This window comes from Tamandua tetradactyla, chromosome 1, assembly GCF_023851605.1.
Source record: "Tamandua tetradactyla isolate mTamTet1 chromosome 1, mTamTet1.pri, whole genome shotgun sequence".
Lineage (NCBI taxonomy): Eukaryota > Metazoa > Chordata > Mammalia > Pilosa > Myrmecophagidae > Tamandua > Tamandua tetradactyla.
In genome coordinates this window covers 185738312-185753665 of record NC_135327.1, presented here as the reverse complement: position 1 = coordinate 185753665, position 15354 = coordinate 185738312, and the positions used below count along the sequence as shown (strand labels likewise).

General features: G+C 36.2%; 2 protein-coding genes across 2 annotated transcripts in view; both read right to left on the bottom strand.

Moving 5' to 3' along the window:
• The window catches only part of MGAM (maltase-glucoamylase), a 198935-nt gene that overhangs the window by 74954 nt on the left and 108627 nt on the right, over positions 1-15354 (bottom strand). The window lies entirely within an intron of this gene.
• Positions 1-15354, bottom strand: part of LOC143673504 (putative maltase-glucoamylase 2) — a 29504-nt gene extending 14150 nt beyond the window's left edge. Inside the window, exons 1-10 of the mRNA XM_077148076.1 lie at positions 15196-15354; positions 14719-14873; positions 13677-13848; positions 8748-8847; positions 7954-8066; positions 6504-6629; positions 4266-4397; positions 4077-4175; positions 1841-1954; positions 853-934 (exon numbers count right to left, since the gene is read on the bottom strand). Coding sequence (XP_077004191.1) covers positions 853-934; positions 1841-1954; positions 4077-4175; positions 4266-4397; positions 6504-6629; positions 7954-8066; positions 8748-8847; positions 13677-13848; positions 14719-14873; positions 15196-15354 — 1252 coding nt within the window. The remainder of the gene's footprint in view (positions 1-852; positions 935-1840; positions 1955-4076; positions 4176-4265; positions 4398-6503; positions 6630-7953; positions 8067-8747; positions 8848-13676; positions 13849-14718; positions 14874-15195) is intronic.

Genomic DNA, 15354 nt, shown 5'->3' with positions numbered 1-15354 from the left:
TTTTAAGAAGAATTCAGAAGCAACAGGCTCTCTTCCTGCTTCAGCCAACGATCCTGTCCTGTGGAGTTCTTCCAGACCCTCCGTCGGAGGTGTCAGCTTCACAGCCTGCCCTACAGGTTTTGGACTCTACATTTCCACAGTTACATGAGACGCTTTTATGAATTTTGTATTTATGGATATTTCCTGTTGATTCTGTTTCTCTAGAGAACCCTAACTAATATACTACCCATCATTCACTAGATATATATTATGTGAAAAAAAATAAACTTTTATTGCATTAATCCTCTGAGATTTGGAGTTTATTTGTTTTTACAGAATAGCTCACTATATACTGCAAACCCCCTCCCATTCTTTCAAAAACAGGGCCTGGAAAATTGGTCTTGATCAGAAATGGAAGCTATACATAGGAAAGACTAAAAGGAACAATTGAAGCTTTAAAGTTTTTAGCTCTTTAGTTTTTTTTAGCTTTTTAAATTAAAGAGCTAAAAAAAGTCAAAATTACAAATTTATTTCAAAGGAAGATGATTTGTAGCTTAAGTATTCTGATAGTGTCATAAAGTTTAAAATCGAACAACCTGTATAAGGGGTTTGTGAACAGGATGGAAAATGTTGTATCTATAGAGAAGTAGCACAACCACAGGTTCAGATAACCACATTCATTACTTGCTTGCCCTTGGATTTTTGGCAGCCAAAGGGGAACCAGAGATCAAACAACGTATCAGGGACACAAGTAGAGAGGGGTTAGGATGTTTGGGGAATCCCTTGGGCTGGAAAGTAAAACTGCTCTTGAAAACATGGAGTATTATAACCTTGTCACAAAGCTGCATCATTAGAAAAAAGGTGAAAACTTACGAGGTGTAAAAGGAGGATAGTTCAAGCTGCTTGATTCACACTGAGGAGGATCTTGAGGAAAGTTAGATACTTCATCCATTTCCTTCAAAGACAAAATACACAAAATGGAAAATGATATTGATATTACGGCTAGCTGTTGAGGAACATTTACTGAACTAAAAGGTCAGGATATCTGGGTTTCCTATTAACTAGCTTTGAGATTTTCAGTAATCACACTAACATTTCTTGATCTCTGTTTCATCTTTGGTAAAACTGAGTTATTAAATTAGATCTGACCTAAGATCATTTTCAGCTCTAAACTAGGCACATTTTACCTTTTTTGTAAATTGATTTCAATAAGATAATTGAGGAGTATCATTCTAATGAGCTATTCCTTATAAACTGTGAAGATTTTATTGTTACTGTTATGGTTTCAGTATTGTTTTAAAGAACCTAAAATAGGGCAATATTTATATTTTATAATTTCCTCTGTCTGTTAGCCAACAGACTGAGGAACAATAAGAGAATATAATTGAGATCAAATCCATTTCTTTCAAGTGGATTAAAAATGAGATGCCTAATCCTGATAACAAAGAGATACTTTTTCAAATTTCAAATAAATTTCCATGTCTGCTATCCCCTAAATATACAATGACTTCACTAATTGCTCCCTAATGATTAATTTCAAATTTTAATGAATCAATGCTACAAAAAATTACATTTGTAGTTTTAACAAAGCAATATTTTTAAGCCAAAAGAAAATTAACAGAGGCCACATAAAAGCAAATGACTTTTTCAAAAAGAAATAATCAGTTGGTGGTAGGTCCAGAATTAGAACTTGGGCTTTTGAGGGGTCTAATTCATTGCATATAAGCTCAGAATTAAGTAAAATAATTTTAAATATGACTAAGTCAAGCAAACTATTTTGTTTCAGATCAGAACAAAATTTCATCTAAAAATTTGGAATATCCATTTCAGAAAGAAATTTGATCTTGAAATAACCACTTACAATCCAAACTCCATCAAACTCCAGAATTTTCTTAAATTCAGTGAACTGCCCAGTCCACCACCGAGTACACACTGGATTACTGTAATCAGGAAACACTATTGGTCCAGGATATCCCTAGAGAACAAAGAAGAAAGCCATCTCAATTAGTTTGCTTAATGGTTCAACTACTGACTGCTATTTATTCTACAGGAACTCCCCATGTAGCTTATCAAAATTTGTGATTCACTCCCTCAACTAAATAGATGCAAGGAACCAAAGGAAGAAAAAAAGGAAAAGAAATTGACATTTTATAGATGAAAAAGCCATCAAATATCCTTTTCTATGTAAAGAAAAAAGTAAAATTTCACTGTCAGGCCTTTGGAAAACTGCATAAAATACTGGAACGTTTTATATATATATATGTAAATGCATATGTCAGAGGCTTTTATGTATCTGAAGCATCTTCTGGAAACTCAAAATGGGTGTTTGAAATTCTCACTTCAAATGAGTACTTTGTTTTAGGTAATGGGGCACTGTGCCGGTTTGAAAGCATTAGGTACCCCAAAAAAGACATGCTTTAATCCTAATTCAATCTTGTGGAGGCAGCTGTGTTTTTAAATCCTGATTCAATAATGTGTGTTGGAAACTTTTGATTAGATTATCTCCACGGAGATGTGATGCACCTAATTGTGGGTGTGACCTTTTGATTAGATGGAGATGTGACTCCACCAATTCCAGGTTGGTCTTGTTTAGTTTACTAGAGTCTTTAAAAGGGGACGCATTTTGGAGAAACCTCAGAAAAGACAGAGCAGACAGAAACTTCAGAGCGGAGATGACAGAGAACAGAGACACAGATGTTCGGAGATGCTTGGAGCCCACCAGACGTCGCCATGAGATGTTAAGCAAGCCGGAACCTGGAGAGAGCCAAGGGAAGGCAAGACATGAAAGCCAGCTCTCAAGAAGCAAAGTGAGGAACCCCCATAGGAACAGAAGCTGAATGCAACAGAGCCAGGAGCAAGGGACCAGCAGATGCCAGCCATGTGACTTCCCATCTGACAGAGCTTTTCCAGACTCATCGGTCTTTCTTGAATTAAGGTATCTTTCCCTGGGTACTTAGTTTGGGCATTTTAATAGGCTTAGAACTGTAAACCTGTTATTTATTAAATTCCCTTTTGAAAAGCTGTTCCAGTTCTGGTATATCGCATCCTGGCATCTTACAAACATATACAGGCACCAAGCAATAATTAGAGGTAATTTTGGACCTTAGGAAACAACCAGTGGTGTGGCAAAGGCAGTCACTGTGACATTTATACCGAGTCCAGACCCAGCAAACTTCATTCTAACAAATGTATTTATAATGCACCCCACCCATCTCTGCCAATATCTTCGATCAAATGATTCAAGTTATCAGTCAATGGAAGTAACCATTTAATTAAATTCTAGTCATAATATGCAATTATATAACCTACATTAAAAGACAATTGAAGATTTCTCAATAAAAATATATATTTTTAAATATTGAAATGACTCACAGGTATAGGTAATCTAATTTATATAGATAATGAAAATAATTTTTATTTGACTATGGCCTCTGATTTTGTACTTATATATGAATATGAGTCTATCTGATGTTTTAGAAATTCACTTCAAGCAGGTAGTAAAAACAAAGACACAGACTTGGTTTGGAGGAGGGAAGAAACTTATCTACTGTTTTATGAAAAGTTAGAATTGAAGAAAAAGAAAGTGAATAGAATGAAGTATTGTAAATAATTAAAGTTGAGGAGTTAGATAAGTAGAGATAGAGAAGGTGATATCAATAAACTTGAAAAGACAATGTTGCAAAGTAAATTACTCAGGAGCAGTGAGAATTGCAGTCAGATGAAATTTGTAGATTAAATATCAATTTCAGTAAACTCAGAATAGTCCAATCATCTAGGGATTACCTGAATTAATAATTAGAATCAGGGCAGGGCTCTATCTATGTGTCTTATGTAAATTAAAAGTATAGTAGCTGAGATAGTTTTCTCATTAACCTATGAGCAATTTGCTACATCATCTTCACTGAATTTATTGTTTTGGATTGAAATAGAAGTGAGGAGGTGGCAGGACGTTAAGTAATGCTGAATTTTCTTCTAGTAGCATATTGCTTCTCAATTATCTGTGGTATCAAAGCATCAGAGTCTAGCTTTTTCAAAACTTCAAAGTTTCAATCATTCCACTATTATATCTACTGTTTAAAAATTTCTTGAGAAATTACCTCCCCAACAACGGTTTCATTGCCCTTCATGACCCATACTTTATTCATGCTTCCATTCACATAGGGCTCATAGCTGTCGTTTTTGGAGATGCCAGGATTCTAAAAATGAAATACGTGTTATTTTTATAAAGGTTTATTTGCATTTTAAAAGAAAAAAATCAAGGTATGGGGATAAATGTTCAAACATACCACAATAATGACATATTTCTGTCCCTCCTTATGTAATTTCTTGGCAAATTCTGGGAGACCAGCGAAAGTCTTATTGTCATAAGTGAAATCCTTCTTTCCATCCATATAGTCTATGTCAGAGTACTGGACATCCTGAAAAATAGAACTGACCAATTAGAACCTAAGAAATATCACTATGCTGATGGAAAATATTTCAGTTCTAGTTCTGGATCATTAAATCTTAAATCATATCTCTTATTGATTCTGGAATTACCAGGGGTCAGCTACATCCTCTTTGAAAGATGTAACCACTCTCAGGCTGCAGGTTTATCTTCCCATCCTGACAGATGCAAGTTTTAAGGAATTTGAGGGTAAGACCCACATCATATTCATCTCTTTATCTTGAGAGCTTGGCTGCTTCACATGAGGCAGGTGTTTGTTTGAATGAGTTTATTAGTAATATTATAACCATATACTTATAACAAGAATATATTATAAAAGGAGAAAACAGTCCTCTTGCCCTAAAAAACTGCTAGGGTAATAACAAAGATAAACAGTAAAGGGAAAGTGTTAATTAACCAAATTCTCACACATGCATTATTTCTCATGTTTGCATACCACCCTGGTGAGGAGCAGCCAATATTCTTAGCGAGGAGATTAAAACATTAAGATACTCAGTGAAGTTTTCCAACACATACATGGATGTGTGTGGGACATATTGGGGCTTTGGTGAAAGGCCCTTTGACTCCAGAAACTCTTTTTTCCACTTGTCCATATATCTCAAAGACATACAAAAGTCTTAAGTGTTTCTCATGGTGTATCTACATATAGATCATACTTTAAAAAGTCTAGCTTATTGGCCTGCAGGAAAGTATGGCATGTGGCCCATTGTCCAATGTAGCATCATCTGTTCTAATACTGGGCAGTCATTCAGGACCCACATGTCCTTCACAGCCACGTGGTGGGAAAAAAATCTGACCAATGGAAGAAGAGCTCATTTGTTTCCTACTGGCAACACTTCAAAGAAATCCTCCCCATCAGAGGCAGGAAGAGAGATCGGAACCAATACCAAGTGTAGGGTCAAAAGAAGTGGAATGGAATCTTGTCCTGCCACTTAGCTAGCTGTGTGACCTTGGTAAAGTCATTGACCATTCAGTTCTCTATTTCTTCATTTACAAAATAGCAATAAATGAATGTGGAAGCACTTTGTAAAACGATAAAGGTGTAGCCAGGTTTAGTCTGATTACTCTTGAAATTGGGTATTTGCAGGTAGCAGAGATGGGAAAACTAAAATTAGACACACAATCATTTTCTTCTTAACACCAAAGCAATGTTTAATTGTTTTCTCACAGGAAAAATTCATCCCATTGTCTGCCCTCATTGCTATTCTGAGAGATGACTGAAGAGAAGACTCCCTGAGAGTCTTTCCCCCCTCACCATCTTCTCAGTTGCTAAGCAAATATATGCTTACATCAAAGATCCAGAGGTACTTTGGGCTACCAAACAGGTTGCCCAAAACTACTTGTTTTGACAACTTCATTAACCATTTTGGCCACCTCCTGAAGGAGGTACTCAAAATATACAATTAATAATTATCTTTTGCTTTACTGGTGTACATCGAACATCACAAATATTTTGCAACCATAGAGCTTTCAGAATTGGAGCCTGCTAGATCTGGAAGGAATGGACAAAGCCACTCTGAGAAAGTGGCCTTATTTACTGTCCATTAGAGTTATCAGCTCTTGTTAACCATGTCACTTCTGGTGTTGTTTCCTCTTCTAAAGTTGCAATTATTTTGAGGAATTTCTCCTTTATACTAGTTGCTTTATGCCACGGTATAATTCATTCCTCACTACCAGCCTGCCAAGGTCTTATATTCTCATTTTTAAAGGAGGAAACTAAGACTCAGTTTAACATTGATGTATTAACTACTTCAATGTTAAATGGAACTAAGAAGAGGTAAAGCCATGTCCACCTGATGCCATAAACAGTGAAATTTCCATGACATGACAGGTAATTTAGCAGGTAAATTTCTGACAGTAAGTATGAATGCATTCCTACATCCATATCCATATCATATATCTACATGCTTACCTACCCACTGACCTACCTATTGTGTGATTGGATGGATGGATAGATGGGTGGATGGATGGACGGATGCAGAGAGAGAGAGAATTTTTCCTAATAAATTGAATTCTATACAAAAAATAAAAGACGGAAAATGGTGGCTAATGCATGATAGGAAAAGTCCCAACTTACATATGGGATCCCAGCTGCACGGTTTCGGTCTACAACCTTTTTCAATCCTTCGATGCCGCCATAATCCCTGCGACTAAGCTGGAATCCAAGACTCCAGTAGGAAGGCAAGAATGGTCGTCCAACAAGCTAAAAAATGTAGATAAAGATGTGTTTAGCATTTAAAATAAACATTCTCAGCACCATTTTCCATACTTGGAATACTGGTTCCATTTCATTTTCTGTATTGTCCCCAGACCTAATAATATCAGAGCCAAGATTACTCTAGTTGATTATTTGTAAAATTTCACAATTCTAATCTTTCTATCTTAAGTACCCATATTGAGTCCAAACAACTGCTGCAGCAAAAATAATGGGAGTTTGCAGAAAATGCTTGAATAAGAATATAATCTTGGGAAGAAGGCAATAACATTAATTCATTCAGTCAATAAATACTCTCTGAGTGCTTATGCTATGGAAAGGGCTAATCTAGACACTTGGAATATAGTGGTAGACAAAAACATAGTTCCTACCTTTAGGAGCTTAAATAGTAGTGGGGAGTGCCCAAAAGATAAGGAAATAACTAATATAATATTGGATAGTGGTATGTGCCAAGGATAAAGGGATAAATACTAATGGGATTAGGAAAGGGATGGTAAAGAAATAATGTAATGTGTTTAAAATTCAATTTTCCAAGCCAAAGTTCTGATAAGATCCCATAGAATGTCCTGCCTGACATTGTCCCAAAGAGTACCTGCCCTCCAATATAAAAGTCCCTTTGGCAGGGTGCTTCCTCTCATGTCTCTGAATTTTCATACAGTTTATTTGTTACTTCATTAACGAAATTTATTTCAATATGCATCCTATTATAATTATTGTGGGCTCTGTTTTATTTCTTATATTTGATTTTTAATTTGTCATAGCATGGAGTCATGCTTCCTATGCCTTTATGAGCCACTTCATATGCCTTTATGAAATGATTCTCTTTTCTGTACCTGAGTTTTCTCAGCTATAATGTAGCAAGTGTAGGCTAAATAGTGTCTGAGATTCCTTCTTGTACTAACAGTTGGAATTAAAAAATCTAAAAGGCAGTTTTCAATAACTAGCAGAGTTCCTCTTAAATAGTTCTTTTTCACTGAATTTTTTTTTTTTTTTATCCAATGAACGAACGAACTTTGCTCATTTGTGCCTTAGGTCTCGAAAATGACTGATTAAAATGAATGGATTACGAGTTCCTTGAAAGTAGGATGGCATCTGACTCATTCTGGCATTTCTAGAAACCTGTACAGAGCCTGCTTTGCATGCACTAGGCATCCAATAAATGTTCATCAAAATAAGTGTACAATAAATGAAAGACCCAAACCTGGCATTTATAATCCATGGTTTATTCATAAAATGCATTTTCCTCTTGTTGATGTAATAATGAAGGTGTGAAAGAACAGCAATGAAAATGACTGTCCATATAAAGCCATACCTCCAGGTATTCCTGCACCACTTGTTCTGGAGTGTTTCCCAGGAATAGATAAAAGTCAAGAACGCCTCCAATCGTGCGGTAAGTGATTGCAGGAGCAGGCTGAAGGGTGACCTCTGAAAGGATCAACGTGTGAATTATTAGGCTCTTATGATTGAAACTACTCTCTTTTCTAGAATATGAATAGCTAAGCCATCCAAAACAAATAACTTCAATCTCATTTGAAAGAGATGAAATTAAACACGTTCCTTTCATTAGAGTTGCTGAAATTTAATTAGAATGCTGAATGAGTAAAACACCAATGAAGAATGGAGATTTTCTTTTTTAAGGGAAAGAAGAAAAAGTTCTATATAATCTGGCCAATTAAAAGTACAAACTTCTTGGGTTTGAAAGTGGGTTAAACTAAAAAAATGCTATTTTTTTATTTTAAAAATTTTATTAGAGTACCATTGAATTGGAAGCTAGATAAGGAGAATTCTGGATAAGGAAGAAGTAAGACATGAGAAATGAACTACAAAATACAGCCTTGTCTACAAAGAAAAATATGGTTTAAATATCAAAAACTATAGGGTGTCTTTGGAGCTTCTCTGCCAATGGATCCTGTCATTGACAGAATACCATGAGAAACATTACATTAAAGGAAAACCCTGAAGCAGTTTTCAGTGATGTGTAGGTTCCAGTTTCTATAGAAGCCTTGTAGTTCCTATAGGCCCTCTCACCATTTGATCTCACCATGAGTATCTTTTAAAAAGTAGCGCTCCAAATCACATCCCTGGCAATACAAAGATGCTTCCTACCCATGGCATTGCTGTTCATCAGAAAAACCCCAAAAGAGTTGCCACTGGTGTCTTCCAGGCACAAGAAGAATGTATGAGCCCCATACAGATTAATCATGCCCTGCCAACAGAAAAAAAAAAAAGAAAGAAAGGATAGTATTATGTGTTAAAAAATATTTTCATTCACCCTAAAATGAAATCAAAAGCTATGCACAGCATGTACTTGATGCACGTTCAGATTTCTTCAGGGCGAGATATCTTAACCTGGTTGGAGCTTAGGTTTCCTAATTCCCAGTATATTGTCTGTCAATATCATGCTGCTCATCATGAAAGTGAAAACTGCGGTTCTACTTTTCCTCTCCACCTTTTTTATTTGTTTCTGTAATGTACCCAAAGACATTGAAATGTCAATCACCTGGTGAATATTTAAACATAGCGTAGAATAGCCGTAAAGTAGAATGCCAGCCAGCAATAATGAGAAATTAAATACTGATGCATGGTACAACATGGATAAATCTCTGAATGCTACACTATGCAAAAGAAGCAGACAGAAAAGACCGCATATTGTATGATATGCACATGGGCATATCCCATTCCATGCATATGGAATATCCATAAAAACCAAATCTAAAGGGACAGAGGTAGATCAGTGGTTGCCTGGAGTTGGAATGGGAACAGGGACAAAGTATAAAAGGTCATGAGGAATCTTATTGGGGTGATAAAATGTTCTAAAGCTCAATTATGTTGGCTACACTACTCCGTAAATTTACTAAACATCACTGCATACACAAAAGATGAATTTTATGGCATATAAATTATACCTAATCAAGTTATTGTTTTATACATTGGAAAATATCTGGAATGACATATCTCAAAATGTTATGGAAGGTGATAGGATTGTGAGTGGTGTTAAATTTCTTCTTTATGCCTATCTGTATTTTCTATAATGAATATGTATTATTTAGGTAATAAAAAAGCTTAAGACTAAAGAAAAAGAAAGGTATGAAACCTGTCACAAGGCCCTGATAAACACTGACATAAAAAGAAATATGCAAGGAAATATTCCACTTCCTCAACTGGAGAATTTCTGATATTCTTACTAGTGGGGACAATCAAGCCAATAGGTTGAGCCCTTGATCTTGGGGTTCACCCCATGAAACTTATTTCTGCAAAGGATAGGCTAAGCCTACTTAAAATTCTGCTTAAGAGTCACCCCCAAAGAACCTCTTTTGTTGCTCAGATGCGGCCTCTCTATCTAAGCCAAATCAGCAGGTGACCTCACTGCCCTCCCCATTACAATGACTCCTAGGGATGTAAATCTCGTTGGCAATGTGGGATAGATTTCCTGGGATTTGCTGGGAACTGGCGTCATGGAACTGAGAAAGCCTTCTTGACCAAAAGGGGGAAGGGAGAAATGAGACAAAATAAAATCTCAGTGGCTGAGGGAGTTCAAACAAATTTAAGAGATTATCCTCTTATGCATTATATAGATATCCCTTTTAGTTATCCTGAAACAGTTTCGGGATACTGAACCTGTGGAGTTGTGTTCCAGTAGCCTTGATTGTTGAAGATGATTGTATAATGTTAAAACTTTTACAATTTAATTGTGTAATTGTGAAAGCCTGTGTCTGATGCTCCTTTTATCCAGGGTATAGACAGATGAGTAAAAAAAAGGAAGATAAAAAATAAATAAATAATAGAGGGAATAATAGGTAAAATAAATTGGGCAGTTTGAAATGCTACTGATCAATGAAAGGGAGGCGTAAAGGGTATGGGATGTGTGGATTTTTTCTTTTGTCTTTTTATTTCTTTATTGGGGTGATGTAAATATTCTAAAAATGATCATGATAATGAATACACAACTATTGTGAGCCATTGATTATATACCATGTGAATATTTAAACATAATGTAGAATATCCATAAAATGGAATGCCATTCAGCAATAATGAGAAATTAAATATTGATACATGGTACAATATGGATAAATTTCCAAATGCTATGCTATGCAAAAGAAGTCAAATAGGAAAGACCACATAGTGTATGATTCCATGCATATGGAATGTCCATAAAAATCAGACCTGAAGGGACAGAGGTAGATCAGTGGCTGCCTGGAGTTGGAATGTTTGGACTATATGTGTATAAAGATTTGGCAATAAACAATATTTTAAAAAGAGATATGCTTATAATAGTAAGAGCTGTAAAAATAGTAGCTAATCATATGATACTATGCAGAAACCTTTACAGAAGCTTCCTGGGTGATAATGTTGCAAATTTAGCACTTAATATAGGGCAATGTACTGATAATGGTCAATTCCAGCCAGGAAGAGAAGAGGAGAAATAATAACCATGGAATGCAAAGCAAAAAAGACCAAAAGTCTATGCAAAAGTGAGCTAAATTTAAAATTATAACCATAAAGGTTCAGGACATCAATACTCAGAAAGAATGCAGGTAAATAAAAAACAAATGAGTACATATAAACATACATATATAAACACATATTTATCTAAAGATTTAAATCTTGTGACTACACAACTCGAGAATATTATGGATGCTTAGTATTCCAGAATTGTCAGTGTTTTGGCCAAGCCTTCTAGCGAATTTGCTGGCCATTGCTTTTCTGTCTTTGCTCATTTCAGCTAGTGTGCTCTCATTCCCTCCACTGCATCAGTAATTTCTAGTCACTTTGCTCACCTCCTGTGGAATCTGAATTCAGAACTTCAGTGCCATCCCTCCCTTACATCACCCTGCATCTCTTGGACAGAACTGAGAAACAGTATCAACACAATGGAGGCTTCGAGACTTACTCCACAAAGCAATGCTACTTAAAGTGTTGTCCCTGGACTGGTTCCTCCTCAAGCTGTGTTTTATCAATCAACAACAGAATAAACACAAAAATCAATAGTAAGAGTTTAGAAAGGAAATTTTATATTCGTACAATTCAAAATTCAGGTTTGTATTTTGTATGTCTTTGTTTTTTTCTAAAATTTCATTTTCTTTTTAGTGTACTTACTGTATTTTACAAAATTATTGCCTATTCTGGATTAAAAAGAGTAAAAGAGAAAGAAATTAATTCTTTCGCTAAGATAGGTTGAAAGGCACTACTCTGGAACAGTGTTTCTCATACTTTATGCATGTGGGGATCTTCTTAAATGCAAATTCTGAATCAGTAGGTCTGGGCTAGTGCCTGAGATTTTGCATTTCTAACAAGGTCCGAGGTGATGTCAACACAGTTATCTCTAGAACAGACTTTGACTAGCAAGTACCTAGAACAATATTTAAGCTGTCAAAAGAAACATCTTTTAATCTACAAAGTTCAAATGAGAATGGCTTCTGCTGAAGTTCTCCTCTAGTTATGTACTCAATTACTAAAGCTAGACACCATTTTTAAAATATTTTAATTACGGAATATCCATACACATACAGTACAACCATATTATACAATCGATGGCTCACATTACGTCACATAGTTGCGTGTTCTTCACCATGATCTTTTTTAGAACATTTGCATCACTCCAGAAAAAAGGAATTAAAAGAAAAAAAAAGAACTCATACTTCCCACACCCCTCACCCTACCCTCTCATTGACCCTCAGTATTTCAATCTACCCAATTTTTATCCTTTATTTCTCCCTATTATTTATTTATTTTAATTCCTATATATATATTTTTACTCATTTGTCCACTTCCTGGATAAAAGGAGCATCAGACACAAGGTTTTCAAAATCACCCGGTCACATTGTAAAAGCCATATCATTATAATGTCTTCTTCAAGAATCAAGGCTACCGGAACACAGATCAACAGTTTCAGGTACTTTCCTCTAGCCACTCCAACACACCATAAACTAAAAAGGGATATATATATAATGCATGAGAGGATAATTTCCTGACTCTGTTTGAAATCTCTCAGCCACTGAGACTTTATTATGTCTCATTTCTCTCTTCCCAGTTTTGGTCAAAATGAATTTCTCATTCCTATGATGCTGAGTCTGAGCTCATCCCCAGGAGTCAGGTCCTATGTTGCCAGGGAAATTTGCATTCCTAGGAGTCATATGGAGGGGAGGGCAGTGAGTTCACCTGCCAAGTTGGTTTAGAGAGAGAGGCTACATCTGAGCAAGAAAAGAAGTTCTCCGGGGTGATTCTTATGCAAAATTATGAGTAGGCTTAGCCCCTCCTTTGCAGGAATAAGCTTCATAGGTGCGAACTCCAAGACTGAGGCCTAGCCTTTTTAATTGGTTGTCCCCATTACTTGTGAGAATATCAGGAATTCCCTAGGTGGGATAGTTTAATATTTCCTCCTTTCTTCCCAGTCCCCCAAGGGGACTTTGCAAATTCTTTTTTATTCTCTGCCCAAATTATTCTGGGATATATTGGGGCATCACATTAACCTGTACAAACCAAAAAGATCTCACTCCCTATTCAAGAGTTCATGTAATCATGGTGTTCAAGTAAACTGATCATATGCTACCAAAAATATAAATTTTGCATGAAATGAGCTTCTCTCCCTTTGGTCTTGCCCAGAGGTTAAAGTTTGAAAATATCATCCTTTACCCAGTATTCTGATTTACCTTAAGCCTGTCAAGATCAGTTTCATTCTTATCTCTAGACAAAGTCTAATCAGCTTTTTTAACAGTTGCTGAATAGAGTAATGCTGACTTTCATAGCTTCAGTGTTCTAACTCTGAGTCTCAGGTAGACACCATTATTTTGTAGAAGTATTTTGTAATGCGTGTTAGACTCTATCACTATAATTATTTACCTATATTTTCCTTTTAAAGTTAAATTTTTAAAAATTATTATTTTTCTAAAAATTTCTGTGGGTTTATAAACCATAAGAACAAGTATTCTCCAATACAACTGGGCAAAATAATATCTAGCATTTGCCTTGTAGTCTATTTCCCAGAAAGGAAGGTAAGTAGTCCTTATGGTGAGTCATAAGTAGGATACCACCTACCACAGTGGGAGTGGTATCCCGAGTGAAGATGGGCCAGGTCTTCCAGGTCATGTTGTGGCGGTACTGCTGGTGCACATGTTCTCCCAGCCCATACACGTTGGCGCTGGGCAGTCGGAAAGACAGTTGCAGGTACTGCTGTTCAAATAGGAGGGGCCCAATGCTCGTGTCCAACCTGAGCCAGGGAGAAAGGGGGACTCACTGAGCAATCTTCTCGGCCAGGGACCTGTCTGCTCCTTTCCAAGTATACTTAGAGTTCATGTTTCAAGCGTTACCATCAACTTTCACGGAACCTTTGAAGACTTTTCTAGGGCATCTCTAATTCTTTAATTCTAGAAGAGCATAGCAGTAGTGAAAAGATACCAACATGGAGATGGATGATTTGGGAGAAGAAAGCAGTTGTGACCTTACATTTGCTGTGCATCCATTGCACATGGGGACTACTCTGGAGGCTTCATAAATATTATCTCATTACACCTAACAACAACCTCTGAAATGGGTGTTCTGGTCCCCTTTTGTATGGATGAGGAAAATTAGGCTGAAGGAGATGAGGCACATTAAGAATTATCACACATGGACTTGTGATTTGTTGGAACCAGGATCTGATTACAGGTTTACTGACATTAATACTCATATTTTCCACAATAAAATTTATGATTTAAGTAGGAATTCTTGTTAGGTGCTTGATGGCAACTTTCCCAGGAAATGGTAATTTGGAAGGATGAACAATGAATTTGAGTTTCCAGCCTATTAATTCAAAATAATAAAATCACCTGTTAAAAATACGTGTGAACCAAAACATATTTGCATAGCTTAGCAAACCAGCATATTATATTTCAGTATTCCTTGCTCTACAGTCATGACAGATTAATGGTGTTACTGAATGACAGTAAAATCTTTGCTATTTTTCTGAGGTTCAAATATTTTCTCAAGCAGTACTTATTTCATTGCCCACCCACAATCAGAATTAGTGAATTAATATATTTAAAGTATATATACAGAATTAGTATATTCAAGGATGGACAAAGAATATTGAAAAGCTCACAAGACTCTTTTGTTGCTCGTCCTTATTATTTTGATGCTGAAGGGTTTATTAGTGACCTCTACATGATAGCTCAAATTGAAGGTATCAGCAGTCCCATTAAACCGATTAAGAATTTCAGCGGGGACTTCATATCGTTCATTATTTGAATCAGTGATCTGTTAGGGGATAAACAGAAGGATCAACTTAAGATATAACCACTTCCTTATAGACTGCAAATGATGTTCATTCTTAAATGGACCCTAAGAAAAACAGACTCTGATTCTTGACTCTGTAGTTCCTGATTTGTGAGCAGAAATCACCTATCACTTGTTCTCAATCAAATAAAAGTTATCTCACCCATAGGGGATTCCTGCAGGGAGGAACTGAGGTACTTTCCTACTTGCATCTCTAGGCAATGCCTATTGGAGAATGATCTAAAACCAGAGTGGGGGCACTGCCTTTATCAGGGATGTATTCGATGATAACTCCCAAACAAACCTTAAAGTGAAAACGATTCAAGGTCTGATATTCAGCTCTGAAGAGAACTTTGTCGACATCATGTCCAAATAGATGTAGGGATGACAACTTAGTCAGCTGATCAGTGAATCCTAAGATGGGGGTGGGGGAGAAACTTTTAGCTTTTACTTTGCAGTTCAT